We start from the raw sequence: 21,875 nt of genomic DNA on the forward strand, positions 1-21,875 counted from the left end.
CGGGCCAAAAGGTAATAAACCAAAACATGATGATTTATTGCAACACAGCCTTCTTTTGAGGCATGGATTGTGATGGTTATGTGCTTAGATGAACCCAAAAAAACCATTGGCTGCCATGTCGGTCAACCACCCATAACGCTGAACGCCTCATTCGTATCCCAGATGCATAACCATAACCCGCTTACTGTCCACCACGGAGACGGAGCACCAGATGGAGTGTGCTCTCCTTCTGGATGTTGTAATCGGACAAAGTCCGGCCGTCCTCCAACTGCTTGCCAGCAAAAATCAGGCGCTGCTGGTCAGGAGGAATACCCTCCTTGTCCTGAATCTTGGCCTTCACATTATCAATCGTATCCGAAGACTCGACCTCCAATGTGATCGTCTTTCCCGTGAGGGTCTTGACGAAAATCTGCATGCCACCACGAAGTCTCAACACCAAGTGCAGGGTGCTCTCCTTTTGAATGTTGTAGTCGGACAGAGTCCGGCCGTCCTCCAACTGCTTGCCAGCGAAAATGAGGCGCTGCTGGTCAGGCGGGATGCCCTCCTTGTCTTGGATCTTTGCCTTCACGTTGTCAATGGTGTCTGACGACTCCACTTCCAAGGTAATGGTCTTTCCGGTCAAAGTCTTGACAAAGATCTGCATACCACCGCGGAGGCGAAGGACAAGGTGAAGGGTGGACTCCTTCTGAATGTTGTAGTCAGAGAGGGTGCGACCATCCTCAAGTTGCTTGCCGGCAAAGATAAGACGTTGCTGGTCGGGTGGGATACCCTCTTTGTCCTGGATTTTCGCCTTGACGTTGTCGATGGTGTCGGAAGATTCCACCTCAAGGGTGATGGTCTTGCCGGTCAAGGTCTTGACGAAGATTTGCATACCGCCACGGAGACGGAGGACGAGGTGGAGCGTAGACTCCTTCTGGATATTGTAATCAGAGAGGGTGCGGCCATCCTCGAGCTGCTTGCCGGCAAAGATCAAGCGCTGCTGGTCAGGGGGAATGCCCTCCTTATCCTGGATCTTGGCCTTTACATTGTCGATGGTATCCGACGACTCGACCTCGAGGGTGATGGTCTTGCCAGTGACTGTGGGAGATGAGTTAGCGACCGCGGGGTCGTCAAAGACAGGGCGGGGAAGGCAACTTACGAGTCTTGACGAAGATCTGCATCGTGGCGACTGATGGTTCGCTTCTGTGTGATGAGAGTTGATATCGTTGATGGAGGGAGATGGCCTTTCTTGATGGCTGGCTCAAGAGGGTGAATTGTGTGGTGGTTTTAGGAAAAGAGAAAAGATATGGAGGATGGGAGCGGGCGGAAGTTAAATAGGTCGGTCGGTCGGTCAATGAGCAAACAGGATAGAGAGAGTGTAGGGCTGCCGGTTCAAGGCAGGCGGGCGCGGGGTGGCTGAGCTCATGTGTCAGGCCGGGGCAGGAGCCACCTTCTGGCCCAGGCAGAGGCAGGGAAGTGCAGGGAAGGCGCCAGAACGGGCCAGTCAGAGCCAGTTCGGTGGTTTGTTGCTGTGGGGCGAACAAGGGCAATCAGGTCCGTCTGATAACACCAGCCTCGCCGCGCAGCTCTTGCCACAACCGGAGTTGATGAATAAGCACTGGAAGTTCCAGTTCGACTTTTGCGGACTTGTGCAGCAAATGAGTCCGTGATGGTCACGGTTTTATGTTTCGCCTTTGTTTGTCTCAATTCCACATGGCTGAAGCCTTTGGGTCTTTGCCCTTCGTGACCGGCACTCTTCGTCCTCAGTTTTGCCAAGCCCTTCCAACCTTGCTGCTGGCCCTCCCCCGCATTTACCGATAAGACCAGGGTCCTTGTGACGTGGACGAGTTGGTGCACCCAACTGGCATGGCATCATGACGACTGACCTGCAACAGACAGGACAAACAGATGCCTTTGAGGATTGCTGCTGTTATAGCTATCGAACTGTCGAAATCAGCTATTCCTCCAGATTTTGAATAAGTAGAATCATCTAAAGCCTCTTGAGGAATATCTGTAAACTTCCCATCACTGAAATGTCGGTCAGCTGAGGCCGACCCCCGACCTTCCCGAAAAGCGGGGCAGGCGGTGAGCGTGCAACCCGGGCCTTGCCGTGCTTGATGGCCAGATCACAAGAGGTTCGGCCCTCTGCCGGATCTGGAGAGATACAGTGCCCGTCGTATCGAACATCGCCTGCTCCCTGTAGCTTTTTGTTTCGCATGGTGCGGACTATGAGCAGATGAGAAGGCTTTCGACTTCTTGTAAGTCGACACACAACCTCAGCCTTCTTATGCATATCCACTGGCGATCGCCCGCCCTGCTCCACCAACTCCAACACAACAGCCGCTCCAACTCCTGACACAGAGAGGCTACCAGAACGCCCGACGCCTTGTGAAACTTTAAGGCATACTCCAAGTGACAGGTGTAGTTTCCAGTACCCGAATTTCATGCCGAAAAGTCCTTCCCAAAAACCTTCGAAAATAAGCATCAACTTGCAATGAGAGAGCGAAATGTCACCATCATCAGTTGTCTCCAACGACGTCATCGGCCGGGACCCTCTTTCCGCTCCACCAGTGCCTCGACCCACAACGCCAGATCGACAGGGGTCAGCTAACAACACTTCCTTCGCCAACATGACCAAAAACGTCAAAGGAGCTGGCCACAAGGCTACATGAAACACTATTTTTACCAGACCTCCGAATAATTTATTACTCGAGACTAATTGTTTATGCCAGTAAACCAGATCTTGTTTCAAGAGCTTTCGGTGTTTCGACATGGTTTGCTGTGATATACCCTTCTCTCAACCAAACTGATGTTGACGATTTCAAGTAGTAATGTTTTGTAGAAAGCAAAGCCAGTTCCTAGTGATCCCGGTCACTTACTGCCTTTGGGCGGCTCTGTGGCCCAAACCTCCTACAGCCTTGACAAGACCGTTGCCGTAGTCCTCTCGGGATAGCTACCAAAGTCAGGTTTAGGTCGCTTTTATCTCCGATACCCCAGATTTCAGAAGCCAGTCGCAACCATGATGACCACCAGATGTTCGGTAGATAACGGGCTAGGACAGCTTCAAAATTGCTACACATCTATCAGCGCCCTGCTCCCACTAACCAGCTCTCGAGACAATCATCTCCGATTCAACCATGTTGATAGCTTCCGTAGCGGCCAGTATTCGGCGTGTCATGCTGTTTCGGATCTTGAGTTCCGTTAGCATATTCTGAAGCCCTTGAGAATAAGGCAAGATGAAGACTCCCGAACAGCCTCAAAATCTCTATAAAGGGCATCCAGCACCCCCTTTCAAGTGGAAGAACTTTCTCTCATCATCACAACATTCCTTCTCAACTCACCCACTTGCCGGTCAAGTGTCTTTCAATTCAGCATTCCTTCATCTTTAATTTCTCTTTGGGTTTCTGGCAAACCACTTCATCATCACGCACTCCTTCAAGCAAAAACAATACCAGCACACTATCCATCTTCCGGTAACAGGTTACCCAGCCCACCATAACCAACACCTCCCTTATCCAACCCAACAAAATGAAGACCAACACCCCCCTCCTCCTCACCCTCGCCCTCTCCCTCGCTTCCTTTTCAGTCGCCACCCCCGTCCCGTCTTCCCACTCCAGTATCAACCGCCGCTCCGGCGCCCCTGCTCATCCCAGGCACATCACCCCTTCCCTCTCCAAGCGCGCCCAACGCGGCTCCTCAGAAGCCGCCGATCCCACATATCAACAACCGGCCGGGCCCCTTTCTGATGGGTCTTCCCCCCGTTCTTCACCCATGCAGGTTGACTCGGGGAGCGACCGCTCTCCCTCCCCTCAGCAGCCGCAACATGATTCCGATATGGACGCCGAGGGCGAGACGGATTCCGAAGCCGACGCCATTGGCGAGACAGATTCTGAGGCGGATGCCATTGGTGAGACAGATTCCGAGGCAGATGCCATCGGCGAGACAGATTCAGAGGCGGACGCTATCGGCGAGACTGATTCCGAGGCGGACGCTATCGGGAGCCCGGATCCGAGTTATGTCGCTCCCTCAGGTGGCGCTGGAAGGGGAGATGGAGGGCAGGGCAGAGGCGGTGCGCAGGGGCAGGGGGCCGGGAGAGGACGGGGGACGAATGCTTAAGCTTTAAGTTAATGTGGTTGATAGTTGAGGTGGGGGTTGAAGTAAAGGGTGGATTGGGGGATTGGTATGAACCGTACTAGGGCTGGTACCCAGTACTGGATAGCTGGATAGGCTGAATAACACGCTCCTTTACCCTCTCGACATTGTTTGTTTACAGTTAGTGTGAACCTGATCATGTCTATGCATATCACGCAACTATCCCTTAACATCAGCTACCTTACCTGCCCACAAACCCTAACCCTCCATTAAACACTCTTCCCCCTGACCCCCCTTTGGTTCAACCTCAACCACACCCATCAAGACCCTCAGTCTCGGTCTCCAGAATCGGAAACACACAATGGCCGAGATAAATTCTGGTCAAGCCCAGTTTCTGCAGCATGATCGGGCGATTACTAACGTTTTGCCAATACTTCAAGCCTCACCCGTCATTTTGCAGGCGTGGATGCGGCGGTGGGATCCTACTAGTGTATGTTGTACAGTAAGGCGGGATGGACGGCGAGGCTAAAAAGGTTCGGAGGGGTGAGGTAGATACGACAACTTGTCACTGCTCAGTCAGTGAATGAGTGTGCCTCGCTCTTACCTATTCCTCCCCCTCGACCACCCCCCCAATGAGTAAAATCGGGGGCAGCGTTGGCTTTAGGCCCTCTTATGCTGAACACCGCCTTCAAGTCACCAACATCACCAAGAGCGCATGGAAATAGTTTGATCAATACCAAAATTCCTACTGTCCCATTTCACATACCACATTACATCACATCACATCTTCATCTCTATGTGGCTTATCATCCCCAGCAGCACATCTCCCCCCATCTACCTCACTTGCGCGAAGCAAATCTTGGTACCAAAAATTTAAACCTCTTATCTTTCCATTCATCATCTCCTCTTTTGAAAAACATCAACTACATATCTTCACCCTCTTCCTCCCACACTTCCATCAACTATTCAACCGCCCCTTTGGAAACCCTCTTGAAACTCCCAAACTCCCTCCCCCACCTGCCCATTTTCTTCTTCTCTTCCTCCCAGTAATAGCAGTTCGCTCTTGTGCTCGCTTGCAAGCATGTCATTGTTGAGGAGGGGGGGGGGGTAAACTCATCGCAATTGGTTCATGATGTGCGCCCCGTCGTATTGAATGTTGTTGTTGTGATTAACTTAATTCGATCGCATTGAGGAGGAGTCATTTCCGTTATATAAAAAAATTGAAAAGAAGAAAAAAAAAGATGTAGAGTCATGATCGCATTGCGTTGTGTTCGTTTCCGCATCCGCAGGGCCTTTCTCTAAAAGACAGTAAAGAAGTTTTCTGAAGAAAGTTTCGTTCGTGAGAGTGAGAGTAACGTCGTTTTGCCCGTGCCGTCGTGAAAAAAATAGTTGGAAGCGTAACGGTGTTGTTGACATGAGATAACAGAAAGCCAGTACAAAAAAAGCAATAAACGCCGTCGCTTAGCTTGAGAAGAACCCCCAAAGAAAATCATCAGATGAAAAAGTAGGAAAAACAACACCAAAAGCAAAAAACCACATGTAAGATCCGGATCAACCACCGTAGATGTTGGTATCGTGATGGCATGATGGGACGCTTTTGTCCATGCTGAGACGATGCTGGAACGTTTTTTGTGCGTGTCAAAAGACAGAACGTCACTTAGTTGGCACGGATGACGAGCTTTGAGAGGAGCTTGTTTGATAATGAATCAAAGTCATAACGGTCAAACTTGGAGTCCGCACGCGTCCGGAGGTAAGACTCTGTGGAATCAAGTTAGTCTTCTGTGTCACGGATATAAAAGATAGGGGTATTCTCACCATGCTTGATGACGTGCTGTCTGACTTCGGTCATGGCGTCACAGACCGCAGGGTTGTTGTTCAAGAGCTGACCGTGTCTCCGGGTGTCCCACTCAGTGAATGATGGAAGCTTCTGGGAGATGGCGTGGAAAAGACCAACAATGACACCCACTGGGACAGTCTCCATGTCGGCGCAGAACTTCTCAACGGCAACTGGATCCGGCACGCGGTAGTGGCAGTCGAACTGGATCTCCTCCCAGACGGCAAGAAGGATGGAAGCGAGCATGAAGATGGTTGGCCAGTTCTTCAAGCGCTCACCACTGTACACGCTAGAGTAAAGCGCAGAGAGTTCCTCCAGAACATCTTTCTGAAGCTCACGCCACAAATCGGCCATGGCGCACTTGATCTGGAAGTTGATCATGACAGGGGCCACAACCTTTCCATAGTATTTTGAGTCCTCGTCATCAATCTGACCCTCCATAGCAGCCTCGGTTTGTGGTTGCTCGATCATGGTGATGTGAAGGGTGAGGTTGTAAGCCACAACAAGCTTGAGAGCCTTGCGAATGACGGGCGATCTTTCCTTGGCGTAGTAGCGGTATGCGGTCTTGAAGATGTCGGTGATGAAAGGAGTGCCCTCAAAGTGGTCGTCAATGAATCTTTCGAAGCCCTCGTCAATGTGCTTGTCAAGGTATTCAGAGAGAGCCTCGGACGAGATACCCTCCTGGCCAACATCAAGGTGCTCCGTACGGATGTCAAACTCAATAGGTTCTTGATCGGTCAAAGTCGACTCAACCCAGTCAACCTGGAAGCAGCTGTCATCAGCCACATACACCTCGCGGACCATAACCGGAAGAGCAAAGCCATAGCCGTGGGTGATCCACATGAGGGTCTCCTTTTGAGCGAAACCCTTGACGTTGAAAACCGACATTCCACGGCCAAGATGACGCTCGTAGTCAGCCTTCCAGTCCTTCATGAAATAGCCGATATCCTTGATGTCAATACGAGTGCAAGGAACTTGCCAGAGACGCGCGTGAGATGGCTGGCAACCAGCACAAGGTTCGCCCTTGTCACAGGTCTTCTTGAGGAACTTGCAGCGAAGGCAAGCGCGAAGCTTCCTAATTTCACTGGCCTGCTTGCGTTGCTCAGGAAGCAAAGGCCCACGACGCCTGCCAACCTTCTTCTCGCCCGTCCCATCCTTCTTGCCGGTTGACGTCCTCCGAATTACCGACTTGGTGGCCTTGGCAATGGGGCTCTTTCTCGTCCCAGAGTTTCTTCTGGCGGGAGGTGAGACGGACCCAGCTCCGCTACCGCTGGCAACTGGTCTGCTGGTAGCGGCGACGGTCTTGATAGACACGGGGGCAACAGCAGCGGCTGGACTGATCAGTTCGGTTGATGTGGACTGATGAGGGTGATGTTGCTGGTGGCTGTGCTGGTGGTTGTGCTGGTGATGATGGTGGTGGTCACCAGGGGGACAGTTTCGGTGGTTCGATGATGGGTCTACATAGCTGTCGGAACCAGGCGAGTAAGGGGAATATGGTGGGAAGGAGACCTCTTCGTAGCTGCCAAACTCGAGAGAGTTTCTATCAGATGTAGATGACCCCGACTCGCTGCGCAAGTGCAGGGTTTGACTTGGGTTGAAAATTGCAGCGTTTTGGGTGTAGTTCGGAAACATCGGGTCAACTGTTGTCCACCCGTTGTCGCTGCTGCCACCAAGCGACAAAACCTCCAAGTATGTCCCCGTGGGCGAATGGCTTCCCAGACTGCTTGTCACGCCCCGTGGAAGACCGTCGGGGTGGAAACCAATGGGCTCAAAATCCTGCCAGTTTGCCATGCCAGAGGTCCCCCACTGCAATGCCTGGGAGCCGTCGTCGACTGGTGAAATGGAAAACGCGGGCTCCAACTGTAACCCTTGATTCTCCAAGCCCTGAGTGGTCGCTGGAAGATACTCGATGGCGCCCTGCTGAAAGCCGGTCATGAAAGGGTTGAAGTGCATCAAGGCCGAGTCCTGGATAAACTGAGAAAGATCAGTAGTCGCTTGCTGAGTGGGAAGAGGCCAGTCCGAGATGAGACCTGTTGGGTTCTGGTGGGCAGCTGTGTGGTATGGGGAGTGCTGCTGTTGAAGAGGGCTCGACATGGCGCTCTGGTGAGTCGGTGAATGGGCACTGTGGTCATCGGGCGATGAAGCTGCTCCACTGGCAGAGTTGGGAGAGTGAACCGACACAGGCGCGCTCATAGTGCCGGTGAGGTCAAGTGGAAGCCAGCTCGTAACTGGGCTCAGGCTTTGACGACTTGACTGGGACATGGTTGTCAAGGCGGTGGAGGTGATGTTCTGGAGAGGAGCGGAGGAGACGGCAGTGGTATAGGAGTAGCGGTCGCGATGATCATATCTGAGCTGCTCCAGCAAAGGGTCCCCCCCAACAGTGTTGTTGAACTCGAAGTTCATGGTGGCTAATCAGAAGCGGAACCAGGAACCAGAAATTGTAAAAGAGAGGTTGGCAAAGAGGGGATTGGAGGTTGTTCGGATGGAATTGTAGCGTGAGTGCCAGGGGCGGGCGTGGACAGACCGACACCGCTCTTTCTTTTTGGGCGTATCGATATTTGTCGGTCAGGAAAGGTTCATGTCATAACAAGCATCAAGCGCAGCTTGTCGTTCCTCTGCTGTACTCGTGGTCTCTCGAAGACTCCCAGTCGTAACGTCGTGACAAAGAGGAGAGGTGAGGCTGGTAGAGGACGAGAAAGCTTGTGAAGGCCGAGTATGAGTGCTGCACGGCCTTGTCGTCCTTTGGGTCCAGTCCTGTCCTGTCCTTGGGAGCCAGAGGGTGTTTGTCGGTGGTTGTCTTTGGGGAGTTGCAGGAAGAGGAGGGACCACCACCAAGACAAGACCAGTGGCTCGTTCTCCCTCTTCTCACTTCTCTTCTCACGCAACCCGCTCCACAGCAGTCCGTTGAAGAGGCGGTGAGCATGCATCGACCCCCGGTCCCGTCGGCGATGCTAATTGGGTGGGTCGTGCACGGATAAGGTGGGCACAAGTTCAAGTGCCGGCCAATCATTGAGGCGCTAAACCTGGTTGACAGTGGGCTGCTGCCAGCACCACTCCGTCCTGTCAACCCCCTCCCGCACTGTACAGGGACCTCCTCGCCTTGCCGAGAGCCTGGATCCCAAACCCCTCACCCAGCTGCCAGCTCCAGACATCTCAGAGTTTGTCCAAGATGGTGCGAGGTCCACAGAACCCTGAAGGGATCGAAGGGACGGGGAACGGGACGGGATAGCTAAGCGTATGGACCATGCTGACCACCCTATGCCTAGGAGATGACGCTCACGATATCGAGAGGAGGGCAAGACATACATATCCCGTACGCCAGCACAGCCATTGATGTTGATGATCAGTTTGCTCTCGCAGATCCCAAGAGGCTGGCTGCCCAGGTGCTCAGCCGAACTAGTCGATATCCAGGTCGGAGTTTTCTTTTGGTGCTTGCGCTATCGACAAGACCGGCTTTCCAGCATCAGGTGTCGCCCATATGGTCTTGTGGGCCCGGCGGCTTGGCCCGTTGAGCCATCTGCCATGGACGTCGAACAACCTGTCACTGACAGACAGCCTTCGGACGCTCATCAGCAAGGCAGGGCTCCAGCACAGCATCACGACTCCTATGCACTGCAACAAGCAGTGGCGGCAAGTAACGATGCAAACGTGCTATCTCGGCTTCTACCGAATCAATTCTCTCCTTGATGGCCCGGACTGGCGGCTGCTCTCTTTCTCCCCGGCGTTGTGCTGCGATATGAGAGCATTCCAGATGGCTTTCATGCTGCCATCCGCCTCGTCATACCCGTCGCCCGGCTTTGGCTGAATTCTCTTGCTCGTCTTCCCAGCATGGTTGTTTCATGTCATCGGTGAGACCGCGCGCCCGCCGCCGGCCCATTGAGACATTCTCAGGCTTCCATGTCAGTTCACTGGACTGGCATAAAACTGCTGGATTTCCAGGCGAAGCGAGTCCGGTGAGCCCCTGGACGCAAGGGAAGAGGGGAGTGCAGCAGGCAGTGGGCGATTACTTATCGTTGGCATGCGCCTCGTCATGTCCAAGGTGGTGCGTGGCTCCTAATAGTTCTGTACAACATCTCGCGGCATGAGGACACCACGAGGCACAAGCACAAGTCCGCGGCCATGCCAATTGCCAGCTGCCAGAGATATCCCACAGGAAGTACAGACACAGTGAGAAGTCGGTCCCGTGTCGTATGCAGCACTGCGGCGCGATTCGGGCCCAATGGTAGCATTCGGCTCTGATGGCGAGTGTTGAATTGATGATGGATGGTGGACGGTCATGAGGGTTGCTGGTCAGGGCACAGCGAAGTCCTTGCAGGGGCCAATCGTTGATCCACGTCGTTTCCCCGCGCTTATCTGATTTGCCCAGTACGGGCACGGGGCCCCCAGCTCTTCTCTCAAACACCTTGGACCCTGAATTGACTTCAAGGCCGTTGGGGGCTTTGATATCAAAGTTCAAAAGGGATTGGATCGTGATACCCCAAACAATCCTGTGCCAACATGGACTTTGGGAATATTCAACAAACATTCCAAACAGGGGATAACAGTTCCTTCTCGCCAGAACCCTCGTCGACCCCTTTGCTATCCCGGTCAGCGACATGGGCCCTCTCGTCAAACGTCCTCACCTCGACGCCGGGGATCAGCATCCGGCCCAGGGTTATCGGAAGAGGCGTTGAACGAGGCCGGCTCGCGACCTCATCACTCCACACAAAGGCAGCAGAAACGATAAGTTCAAGCCACGTTTCTGACGATCGCCCATGCTTTGTCTTCAAAAAGAAAATAAAACCCATGCTCGGTCGAGAACCTCCTCCTCTTTCTGAACTCCACACCAACCCCCACGAACCGAAAAACTCCGGAAGGGGGTTCTGGTTCGAAATTCTTTCCACTGATCTCCAGTGACCTGCTCCGTGCTCTCCTGTAGAGTTACGCTCAAGTCAACTCTGACACAGGAGACAATGGACATCCTTTGACCGCTGAGGCTTGGGATCAGTGCTCATGGGATTCATATGCCATATCCGCCACAACTCCTGTCCAACACATACATATGCGTCTAGAAAGGGGAAACCGCACCCTGGCCACATGGCCCGCCGGTTCTGGACAAGCGATAGGAAGAGGATCAGCCACACTCCCACACGACTCCGACCGCAAGACGCCGAGCAAGCGCTTGTTCTGTCCCACAAGCACCCAAGATCTTTTCAAGGGGCGATGTCGATGCTAATGGTGCATCTTGATCCAAATCAGGAAATCCCCCTATTGTTTCTTGTGCTTCCAAAAGGAGGGGTTGCAGCAAAGGTGTGGGTGTTTGACGGCCGGCAACTGTCTACCGGAGGGACACCTGGGCCACCCCTGACCGATCTATCCGGATCTGTGCCATCGGCCGGACGCGATGCTTGTTTTGCTAACCCTGCCGGGATGTCTTCCAAGGACGGTTGAAGTCAAGAACGCGACGTGACTCCACTGAAGGCCAAGACGTTGTCGTTTTCGTCCTAGCTTGTTCGTACTCGATGAAGACTTTTTCTTTGCGTCTGAAGTCGTCCGGGCATGCCGGGGTTTTCCTCGCCACTTTCGTGGTGTTGTTCGCATGCTTTGCTGGCGGGAATTCGTGTCGTTCGTCGGTTGATGGTACGGGTGATGGGAAGAAGACTGACTGACTGACTGACAACGCCGACAGTTGGTCTATGGTGACGGAACTACCCGCTAGTTGGCTTTTGTAGCCGGACAAACTCTGGAGAGGTTGGCGATCACACAAGATAGCTCCGATGTGTTCAGCTCCTCAGTTGATGATCTGCTGCTGGTTGATTCCGGGTCTCCCTAGCAACAACCGTGATGGCTTCGGTTAAGTAGACGGTGGTAGAGATTGTTTTCGGTCTCCACCAAAAGATCAGGTGCTGTAAAAGATTAACTTGATGTAATATTTGGACGGTTTGTACTGTAACGAACATCGGATGTTTACCTTATAAGAGATGGGCGGAATACCAGGCCACGTTGAATCAAGTGTAGAGATCGAAGATGGAGAGAGAAGCTACCCGGAGCTTGCGGCCGGCGTTTGGCGGAGTTGACTGCTAAGCACCGGAGCTCCCCTCCGCTCCGGCCGGCCTTGGGCCGGGACTACCGGCTTGTTCGGCTCGGTGGTCTTGGCACGCCTCGGCCGGTGGGACAGCCCCAAGATCCAAGAGAGAAAATAAGGTCCAAACAGCATTGGATACATTTCAGTCAGTTGGTTCAAACATCACTTAAACAATCAGAAGATCTACCAGACGAAGGCGAAGACGTTTATTCTCCGCCGTTCAGATACCAAGCTCTCCAAGTGAATCAAGTGACAAGAATGACCCGCTTTTCTCCATCCCCAACTTTGACGTTCTTGGCATCTGGGAGCCACAAGGCAAAACCTCACACACATTGAACCTACATACCCAATCGACCGTTGTGCGAGAACGCCGCAAACGATCAGTGGCTTTTCGTTATGTGGCCGGTGATGAATTCAAAAGCGGTGTAGGTTTTTTTGGTGAACAATATTACCGGCACAGACGATTGTTCATCACCTCGCTCACCCCGCTATTCGACTTGAGCACACCCCTGAAAACCACGCTTTCACAACAAAGACTCCCACTCACAACAACCGGGCTCTCACTTACAAATGAGCCCCCCATCGCAACAAAAAAGAGTATTATTCAGCTGGAAGAACAAAGAAAAGACTACCTCGACCACAATGCCAACCTCACAATTACCACCACCGGGCCCTTCCCAACAACCACCACCCCAAGCCACCACCTCATCACAACCCGACGACCTCGAAGTCGTGACCGACGACAACGACAGCGACTACTCCTCCATCGACTCGGAAATCCCCTTTTCCACCCCCAATCTCCCCCCTTCCATGACCACAATGATGATAGACAGCCTCTTCACAACCCCACCCCCCCTCCACGACCCCCTCATCACCCCAACTTCCACCCTCCAAGACGAGACCCTATCTGACATCCTCCCCTTCCTCTCCTCCTCCCCCCTCCCCCCCGATCTCTTCACCTACAACGCCTACAACGTCCCCTCCCTCCGCCGGGAGGCTCACATTGCCTTTCTTCATGCCTCGCTTGGTAGGTTGCCAGGGAAGTTTGTCGCCGCGGACGCGAGCAGGCCCTGGTTTTTGTACTGGTGTCTTAGCGGGTTGGCCATGTTGGGGGAGGACGTGAGCCGGTATAGGGAGAGTGTAAAAGAGACGGCGAGGTCGATGCAGAATGGGAGTGGGGGGTTTGGTGGTGGGGGTGGGCAGCTGAGTCATCTTGCTACGTCGTATGCGGTGGTGCTGGCGTTGGCGATTGTTGGGGTGAGTTTTACTGGATAGAAAATCAAAGAGGGTTTGTTTGCTGATGATGAAAAAACTTTTTTTTAAGAAAAATAGGGAGAGGAAGGCTTTGAGGTTATTGATAGGAGGCAGATGTGGAGGTGGCTGGGGGGGTTGAAACAGAGGGATGGTGGGTTTGAGGTCTGTAGGGGGGGGGAGGAGGACATTAGGTACGTTGTTGCTATGCTGGGAATGGATTAGGGGTAAAGGGCTGATGATGGATACAGAGGGGCGTACTGTGCAGCTGTTATCATCACGCTGCTCGATCTGCCGCTCGATCTAACTCCCGAATCGCCCGCATATAAACCCGACGACCCGAGTTTTAACCTCCTGTCTGGAGTAGCTGACTACGTTCGACGATGTGAGTGTGTTCTTTTCTTCTAGCCTCCCCCACTCTCCCACACGAATTTTACCAACATCATTTTGCTAGGCCAAACCTACGAAGGTGGGATATCCTCCTCCCCCTCCGCCGAAGCCCACGGCGCCTACGCCTTTTGCGCATTGGGGTGCCTCTCCCTCCTCGGCCCCCCGAGTATCACCATCCCCCAAACCCTCAACCTCCCCTCCCTTCTGTCATGGCTCTCTAGCCGGCAGTACGCCCCCGAAGGAGGCTTCTCGGGGCGGACCAACAAGCTCGTTGACGGGTGTTATTCCCACTGGGTCGGGGCGTGCTTCCCCTTGATCGAGGCCGCTCTGGCCAATTCCCCAACTCCGGTGAATGACAGTTTGTTTAGTCGGGAGGGGTTGATACGTTATATTCTGAACTGCTGTCAGGATGAGACTAAGAGGGGGGGGCTGAGGGATAAGCCGGGCAAGATGAGTGACGCGTATCATAGCTGTTATGTGCTGAGTGGTTTGAGCGCGGGGATGCATCAGTGGGTGTTGGAAGACGAGGAGTGGATGGTGCTGCCTTACTTGGAAGGGGAGCAGGTTTTTGAGAATGCGGATCGGGTGAGGCCGGTGCATCCTGTTTATGTGATCCCGCAAGGGGCGGTGAGGGCGATGAGGGGGTATTTTAGGGGGAAGGGGGGGTTTAACTGAGTCTTGTGGTTGGTGATGGTGTGGTTGGAAGATATATGTGTGTTGAGTCTGGAAGGGTTTGTACGGGAATAAAATAGGATATGTGCATGTTTGGTGTAGGTCGTTAGGCCACTGGGATATACGTTGGCAAATGGGATAACACGGTGTCAAAAAGTTATTTTAGTTGCTTTTTGCTTGTGGTCACTGAACAGAGGAATGAGAATAAAATGCTGTCGAGAAACAACGCGCATGTTGTCATGGCGAGGGCAGATAAAATTGTGGATTGCTTGTTGTTGGCTTCGGAGTGGAAACGTTCTTTGGATTGTCTATCGGCAACCTGTTGCAAACTAGGTTGATGATATGTTGCAAAGTAGGGGACGTCAAAATTCCAAGAGAATGTGGATGGAAGTCAAAGAGTTTGTCAAGTGCAGTGAAATCTAAAGTTGCTTGCAGTTGACCTTCAGTCTGGCGAGGAAGAGAAGAGAAGAGCAGAGCAGATATCACGTGTCTAATCACATCTATTCCGCCGTGACTACTCCAAACTAACCGCTCTCAAAGCAAGAGAGAGATGTCCAAATCCGGTGAAACAAGGGTACTTGATTGGCTGTTTCATGGCCTCTCTGTACATGTGAGAATCGTTAGCTCGCCGGACGAATACGGATGGCAACAGCAACCTGTCGCCATGATGGTCAGATGAGAAATGAGCAGTCACGATCTCACTTCAAGTCTAGAATGAAAATAACATGCAGGTATTTCCTGACTTCTCGTGCCTTCCCATCTGGGGCCGGGGGACATGCACAATGCACGTATGACATAGGTGGTGCATTTTGCAGCTAGCTATCAGAGGCAAAAAGGAGGCCTCGGAGGTTTACTCATGTTTCTGCTTCTTTCTTCTGCCGGCAGCGGAGGAGGTGATGGTGTCACTGGTGTTCCCCCAATGCTTTACTTTGTAAAGATCCCGAGCCATGGTAGCCGTGTATTGCCTGTTGGATGACCTGCATCTACCAATCTGCCCCCGACTCTGGATCTGGAACTGACGGTGAAGCCTACAGAACTGTCACACGCGCTCATGCTATCTGTCCTACTTTGTGTTCAGATCCAGAGGCTGATGGACGATGTTAGAAATCATGAGATAGTAAGATAGATAGACATCGCCACTGCAGGCCCATCTATCTCTAGCCTTCTCATTATCCCATCGATGCCGGCAAATCTGAAACCTAGAAAGAGCAAGAAACGGTCAAGATGAGCGAGCGATGGACAGACGTGGCAATCCTGAGGCGCACCCAATACTACCATTGCATGTCTATCTCATGCACGACGCCCCGGACAGACAGATGGGCTTCTTGCTTCTTTCCACGTCCAGCCGTGTCAAGCAAATGGGAACAGAAGGAATGTGTCTTACCACCCTCTCCGCGCCCGACTGGTACTGGTAGTACATCCCCCTCTTTTGATGTTCCCATGGGATCGGCTCAGAGGGATGGTCAGCGAAGCCTGGGGAAGTGAGAAAAGCCGGGACTGAAGCATCCACACCGGCTTGGATGTCTAAGATCTCATCGTGATTCGGTTTCTGGAATCAGATGGTTGGTTGGTTCCATTGCCCATGTTTTGACGACGCCTGACGCGGAAGCTCGGCATTGGAAACGAATAGAAGGATGTTCAAGTTGTGGGTCAATGATTTAGTTGAGAGTTGAAGTGAGTGGTCGCTCATCGTGACTCCCCTCATCTGCAGGCCCAAGTTGGATGCTGGGCGTGGGCAGATGGATGCCCGTTTGGAATCCAGCTGAGAGCCCAACGTTTAGCGGTGTCTAACATCAGCTCTTCCGGGGGAAGCAGGAGAAAGAGAGGAGGATTGTCCTTGCTGGCATTTCTTTCTCCCGGCGTCCCAGACCTGTCGATTTGCTGGATCTGTCCATGGGCCTCGATAATGGGCCCTCCCCCAGATGGGTCCCGGACGATATCCGTTGATGGCTACCAGTCGCCCGAGGGGGAAAAAGAACAACGAAAAATAAAAAGGTTGCATGGCAGGGCCTCTCTCATGCATTCGGACGTTCAGATTCTGTTGTGTAATCTGTTTTGGTTATTATGTGAGCAGAGAAAAACAGAAGGACTCACCTTCGCTGTCACGTCGAGCCGGACCCAGACCCAGTATGCAGCCCGAATGAAGGCCTAGCCCAGATATCGCCATGAGAAAAAGACTGAGCAAAGGAGGGGCTGTCAATACGCCGTCTGGTACATAGAGCCGGCAAAGGCTGCACTGTTGCAAGATGACGTTTGCTTGGACATTCCATGAAGGATGAGGGGTCAGCTTTGCCCCTCCCCCTCACCAACATCTTTTTTTTTTCCCTTGATTACTGCGGGGTGTGAAAGGACCCCTCCTCCTCCTGCTCAGGTCTTGTCTCCCAATTTGTCAAACACGGACCCGGCCGTGGTGATTCCGCCGGCACAATACGAGGACCACGGTGCTGGATGTTGGATGTGTGGCCGTTGCCTTCTGTGCCGAAGGCTGGAAGTTCCAGAATTATCCCAATTGGCCATCCGTCTCGTTCGGCTTGGAGATGCACACCATTCAGTTTCATCCCGCACATGGGACTCGGTTGTCCGGATTGGGGTTGGGTTTGTGGTGAAGACATTGGATTCATTTCATGTCATTGAATAGGTACCCATCCAGCCTTCCCAATTGGTTGCTCCAGGCTCTTGAGTTCTTGCCTTGAATATGGTGGGCAGTCGAACAAGTCCTGTCCTGCCTTCCTCGTCTGGCTGCCCGTGGCTAATGGAAGGTACGATAAGGATAAGGCTGTGGTTACCTATTAATGCTCTCTTTCCTATCCTGTCAGACAGGTACATTTTTTCCCTAGAATAAATCATAAAAAAAACACCTACCTTCCATTCCTTCTCACAACCCCCCCGCTTCTGTACGAGCCATGTACATGCTGCACGCTGTTGCTGTCGCCGGTATCGATTCGTTCGTCAGTTGCCCCCTCGGCGCCCCGACCCATACTTGGCTTCTTGTTTAATATCAAGAAGCATTGCCAACTCATCATTGCATGAGTGTCAAGGTCGGCCAGTGCCTAGTTGCCTTGCGACGTCGCTGACCACTCAAAAGGCCGAGTTGTCGTTAGGGCCAGACGCAGACAGACGCAGGCGATGCAAGGGTTTGCCGGCCCCCCCAGCCACTGTTCATGCACCTCATTCCCTCCCTCACCGACTTCCAATGTCCTCTTCTCTTCTTCGAAGCGCCGCCGTTCGTTTCTTACCGACCTTGTTTGTGAACTGTCGTCCCGAAGATCCAATTGCCCGTCCCTGATTCGTCCGTCCTACCGTGCACTAACACGCGGCCCCACAGAAACTGTTTCTCGAACCACCACTCTTCGGCGCCGCATCAAATATAAAAAAAAAACTTTAAAAAAAACTTTTGTTTTCTCTGCTGACGATGACGGAAACCTGCCGTGGGCGAATCGCCATGGCCCGGGTGACGGCCAGCGACGGCTACGGATACCTGGCATCATCACATCGAGATATCGTCACAGATACTTGACCCCCTGCAATGTATCTATCTGTAGGTGCTCTTCGGAGAGCTTGTCCACGGCCAACGCTGTTCCTGTGTACACTACCAACCGCTACTTGGTCGATTCGACTGCAGCTGCATTAGTGGCCGCGCATATGGATCTCGGAGAAGTCTCCCTTCGTCCCTCCTTGTGTCCCCGTCCGTCACTGCGGTGCTCTGATGAGCCGGCATTTCCCTCCAGAAGCTACAGGGCACCGTTGTCTGTCTGGATGCCCCCGGCGGCACCAGCCCAGCGGCGATATCCCCCAGAGTGCCGCCGAGGTGGACGAGTCGTCCTGTCCGTTTCCCCTTCCGGTCTACCTGCAGAAGCAGAGACATTGGCCTTCGGCGGTTCCATTTTTGCCACCTTCTGAGAAGGCCATGTCTGCATACAAACGCGCCTTTTACCCAGAAAAAGCCCGCGGGCCCGCCCAGATCGGACCAAAACAAAAGGGAAGAGCGGAGGGGGGTTGGACAGGTGCGGGAGTGGAGGCCGGAGCAGGGCCAAGCCTGAGAGAAGAATAGCAACATCGAGCATGAGCAAGTGCATCATGGGCCAACAGGACCCATATCCTTTCCCCATACCATACTGGTCGGACTTATCAGAGGAGATCTTCCCCTCCAAGTCGATGCATCCCCCCATGTTGATGGGGTGGAGTTGGTCCGGTCTCAGCGGTTGTATCAACTGGCAACGACACACGCCAACACATCAAGAGGGTCACACTTTGAGCCGCATCTTTTGTCGACATGCATTCGACAACCCTTCCACTCTGTCCGTCTAGCTTTCCGTCCTTTCCCTGCTGCGTCTGGTGTCTGTATCTGGACTTTTGCCATCCCCCCCGTGCCCCGCACCACCACGCCCGTCACTGCAATAAAGCACACATGTCTCGCCGTTTCTGGTCCACGACTTCCCTTCCTGCGTCCGAGCCTTGATACGTAGCATATCTATCAGCCCTGACTTCTTTCACCACCCAAACTCACACCACCCTCTCGTCTGTAGGACAAGCTTCCACCTCCGGCCTCTTACTCTCTACCTCCCTCTCTCTATACCACTTCCACCCCCAGCCAGGTTGGGCTCGACTGCATCGCATATCGCACCGAGTCCCGGATCCAGCTTGCCGTCCGTTCTTGCTTTATTGCATCGTCCATATTTTCTTTTTTGGCTTCCCGGGACCTGCCAGACGTCTGTTCCACGTCTTGAACCTGCCGTGCTTGTCACATTGGGGTCTCATTACGAGCAAATTTGTCACCATGGTTGGCTTCTACATGCAGTACCTGGAGAGTAAGTTCTTCATTGACTTTCTGGAAGCTCTCTTTCTGGCCTTGCCGTCTAAACACCGTTCCCGCATTGTTTCTGTTGTGGTGGCATGTCGTTGTTGACCACCCCCCCTGCACGACATCTTCCCACAACATACACACACCTTACCTATGTTCCTGCTTCAGACTTCAGATCCCCTGGCACAGCATCCATCCACCCCCTGGTCATTCATCCCTCGATCCGGCACACCATGTATACCTGCTGCACCCCATAGGGCTGAGGGGGTTCAGGTTGGGCTGTCATGCAGATCACTTCATGTCAGGCCGTTCTTGCTACCACCTCCCCCTCCTCCAATACTCTCCCCCCTGCAGGAAACGACAATGCCCAACGGCTGAGTATGGGATCGTTCCAGGGCCGTGCTAATCGAGGATGACTTGCAGGTCTTTGCCGCCGGCGTGGATGGCACGACCCCAGCTACGAGTGCTATCGCGACAGCAGCGGCTACACTTGCCTGGTTCTGGTGAATGGCCGTGAGTACCAGACGGACCTTGCATACGAATCCGGGAACCTGGCCCAGGAAAACGCAGCCATGCGTGCTTTTATGGTTTGCCGGAACTTTTCAGTCAATGGCGGCATGCTTGCCCGCAACGGGATCGTCCAGGGGCTGCCTGCCGACGACAGCAGCGTTCGCAAGTCTCGGAAGAGCAGCCGGCACCATCCGTCTACAAGCCACCGCAGGTCTGGACACCACTCTAGCAGCAGTTCGACTACCTCTTTGGAGTGATTGCCAGAGGAGCCGCGTTTCCGCGTGGCGGGAGCAGGGTGGACGTTGGGATTCGCTGAATCGCCATGTCTGCCTGCCCCCTTTTGGACCGAACCATTGCCCAGCTTGTGGAACAGATCCCGGGCGACCACTACCACCTGGACATTGGACTGTTATTCCCCCAATTAAAATCGGAGAAGGCTTCACAGCGAAACACAGTGAGCGAGACCCCGCAGATGATACCTGGATGGTACTGTCCAGTTTTCATACGGGATCGTTGAATTGGTCAGCGGCACAGCGGACTTGATGGAATTTTCCACCCAAAAAAAAACCATTCTTGCATTCTCACGAAATGACGAAACGATATTTACGACGACATAGACAAGCTCGAGCTTTAGCGACCTTTTTTTACCCCATCCCGAGCCTGCCTGGTTCCGGCCTTGGCTTCCCTGATCATATCCACGGTGCATATTTTGGATTTCTGTTTTGATGACTTTCGCTTCATTTACAAAAGACACGGAGGCAGTTTTTTCTTCACACACTTTTCCAGCTGGGTATGACAGAACCAGCCGGTTGGGTTTGTGGGAGAAGGTCTGAGCTAACCGGACACTTGGGGGCAACTCTGGGTGGCCGCAAACACCTCACTGGGCAGCAAACATATCGAGTTTTCTCGCCTCTGGATGGACTATTACTCTTGGACCAGGGACCTGGCTTACGATTTGGCCTGGAGTTTTCTACTTTTTTTTTTTGTTGCACACTCGGTTTCCTTGTTCACACCCTGGGCTCAGCCTCTCTCTGTCAATGCCGGATTCCTATTTCACACAAGGAGGAGGACAGAGGATTTTGTTGAACGTCTAACCTGTTCACAACCATTTCACTGGGCGCTTTTTTAGGCCGCATGTTTTGGAGAGGGCCGTTGTTATGTAGCGGAGGGGGGCATTGGACGCTGTCGGAGTCGCGAGGAGTTTTTCAAAGACTGGAAAGAAAAAGGTGGAGGAATTCACGTTCTGGCATCAGCGGGAGGCACCATTAAGGACCACCTTTTCTATGCCCCCTTTTTGGATGATTGTGGTGGTGATGATGATGATGATGGTGGTGGTGGTGGTTTAGTCTTTTCCTTTTTTTTCTTTTTACATTTACGACATGATGATGAATATGATGACCCTTTTAACGACACCGCTTATGACGACAAAAAGAGATGGATTGATCAGAGAAAGCAGAGAGACAATTTTGATGACTTGAGAAGAAAGATTTATCACGGGAGAAATGAATACACGGATTTGAGCACATGGCTGACTCTCCTGATTTTCTTTGCATGTTTTCAGTATGTGATGGTGATGATGGTGATGGTGATGATGGTGATGATGGTGATGATGGTGATGATGGTGATGGTGATGTGGCGAATGCCAAAATTTTAACCCCTTTCCAATCCGACCGGTCCGGAACGGGGTCCGAGCCCGGCGCCGCGCAACAGTGTTACTAGCTGTATATACGCCGTGTCGGACCGGGACCGGAGCCGGCCGACGAATGAGAATACGGAGCACGCTAAGGGGGCTTTTTATGTTGTTGGGACGGAAAGTCACGTTATGTTGTTGGTTGCACAAGGTCACAAGGTCTTGGGGAGCAGCAGGTGACCTCGTGGTGAAGCTTATGTCAAACATGGGCTTTCGTTTTGTTTCATAGGTACGCGACGAGGTCCCCCAACAAAAGGTGGCTGTGCAGAATTGGGATGTGCATGATTTGAGGGATCTGGGAAGGTATGAACCAGGTTTGGGTGTTTGATGTAGATCGGGGCAGGACTGGGGAGGGAGGTTTATGGGTTTTTGAGGGATAGGTGTTGAAGACGCCCATAGTAGCGGAGTATATAACATGTGGGAGAGCAAGGAGTAGCTAGAGGAGAGCAACACTCGGAGAGCAGACAGAGTCTCATTGATAGCTTCAGCTTGCTCTGAAGAAAAGAGCTCAACCCCCTTCCCCTGAATTCCCCATCTTTCCACAGGGTTGAGCTGATGAATGTTGCCCCCAATTTCGCCAGGGGAAATTATG

The 21,875-nt window shown here is 52.8% G+C and overlaps 6 protein-coding genes across 6 annotated transcripts; 4 read left to right on the forward strand and 2 right to left on the reverse strand.

The window, feature by feature from the left end:
* Positions 1 to 78: 78 nt before the first annotated feature.
* Positions 79 to 1,692, reverse strand: UBI4 (Ubiquitin). Its single transcript, XM_062883710.1, has 2 exons — positions 1,139 to 1,692; positions 79 to 1,077 (listed from the first exon to the last, which is right to left on the reverse strand). The coding sequence occupies exons 1-2, from the start codon at positions 1,158 to 1,160 to the stop codon at positions 182 to 184; spliced, it is 918 nt and encodes a 305-aa protein (XP_062743704.1). The 5' UTR covers positions 1,161 to 1,692; the 3' UTR covers positions 79 to 181.
* A 1,815-nt stretch (positions 1,693 to 3,507) lies between these two features.
* QC762_407780 (uncharacterized protein) lies at positions 3,508 to 4,095 on the forward strand (the record flags this gene model as incomplete). The annotated part of the gene is made up of 1 exon (XM_062890241.1): positions 3,508 to 4,095. The coding sequence occupies one exon, from the start codon at positions 3,508 to 3,510 to the stop codon at positions 4,093 to 4,095; it is 588 nt and encodes a 195-aa protein (XP_062743705.1).
* Positions 4,096 to 4,783: 688 nt separating this feature from the next.
* Positions 4,784 to 10,084, reverse strand: QC762_0068620 (uncharacterized protein). Its single transcript, XM_062883711.1, has 2 exons — positions 5,887 to 10,084; positions 4,784 to 5,829 (listed from the first exon to the last, which is right to left on the reverse strand). Exons 1-2 carry the CDS (start codon positions 8,306 to 8,308, stop codon positions 5,729 to 5,731), a joined length of 2,523 nt encoding a protein of 840 aa, XP_062743706.1. The 5' UTR covers positions 8,309 to 10,084; the 3' UTR covers positions 4,784 to 5,728.
* Positions 10,085 to 12,276: 2,192 nt separating this feature from the next.
* RAM1 (CAAX farnesyltransferase (FTase) subunit beta) lies at positions 12,277 to 14,590 on the forward strand. The gene is made up of 4 exons (XM_062890240.1): positions 12,277 to 13,226; positions 13,302 to 13,414; positions 13,472 to 13,605; positions 13,675 to 14,590. The coding sequence occupies exons 1-4, from the start codon at positions 12,540 to 12,542 to the stop codon at positions 14,283 to 14,285; spliced, it is 1,545 nt and encodes a 514-aa protein (XP_062743707.1). The 5' UTR covers positions 12,277 to 12,539; the 3' UTR covers positions 14,286 to 14,590.
* Positions 14,591 to 18,344: 3,754 nt separating this feature from the next.
* On the forward strand, positions 18,345 to 18,590 carry QC762_407750 (uncharacterized protein; the record flags this gene model as incomplete). The annotated part of the gene is made up of 1 exon (XM_062890239.1): positions 18,345 to 18,590. One exon carries the CDS (start codon positions 18,345 to 18,347, stop codon positions 18,588 to 18,590), a length of 246 nt encoding a protein of 81 aa, XP_062743708.1.
* A 469-nt stretch (positions 18,591 to 19,059) lies between these two features.
* On the forward strand, positions 19,060 to 21,803 carry QC762_407740 (uncharacterized protein; the record flags this gene model as incomplete). The annotated part of the gene is made up of 3 exons (XM_062890238.1): positions 19,060 to 19,090; positions 19,507 to 21,597; positions 21,641 to 21,803. 2 exons carry the CDS (start codon positions 19,060 to 19,062, stop codon positions 19,848 to 19,850), a joined length of 375 nt encoding a protein of 124 aa, XP_062743709.1. The 3' UTR covers positions 19,851 to 21,597; positions 21,641 to 21,803.
* Between the last annotated feature and the right edge of the window lie 72 nt (positions 21,804 to 21,875).

This window comes from Podospora pseudocomata, chromosome 4 (genome assembly GCF_035222375.1).
Source record: "Podospora pseudocomata strain CBS 415.72m chromosome 4, whole genome shotgun sequence".
In the NCBI taxonomy this organism is placed as follows: Eukaryota; Fungi; Ascomycota; class Sordariomycetes; order Sordariales; family Podosporaceae; genus Podospora; species Podospora pseudocomata.

Bases quoted from the DNA above. Each gene is read 5' to 3' on its own strand.
- UBI4 (XM_062883710.1), bottom strand. From the start codon at position 1,160: ATGCAGATCTTCGTCAAGACTC. The intron at 1,078-1,138 runs GTAAGTTGCCTT...CATCTCCCACAG, and splicing joins GCAGATCTTCGTCAAGACTC to TCACTGGCAAGACCATCACC.
- QC762_0068620 (XM_062883711.1), bottom strand. From the start codon at position 8,308: ATGAACTTCGAGTTCAACAACACTGTTGGGGGGGACCCTTTGCTGGAG. The intron at 5,830-5,886 runs GTGAGAATACCC...TTGATTCCACAG, and splicing joins ACAGCACGTCATCAAGCATG to AGTCTTACCTCCGGACGCGT.
- RAM1 (XM_062890240.1), top strand. From the start codon at position 12,540: ATGAGCCCCCCATCGCAACAAAAAAGAGTATTATTCAGCTGGAAGAAC. The intron at 13,415-13,471 runs GTACGTTGTTGC...TGATGGATACAG, and splicing joins GGGGGGGAGGAGGACATTAG to AGGGGCGTACTGTGCAGCTG. The intron at 13,606-13,674 runs GTGAGTGTGTTC...TCATTTTGCTAG, and splicing joins AGCTGACTACGTTCGACGAT to GCCAAACCTACGAAGGTGGG.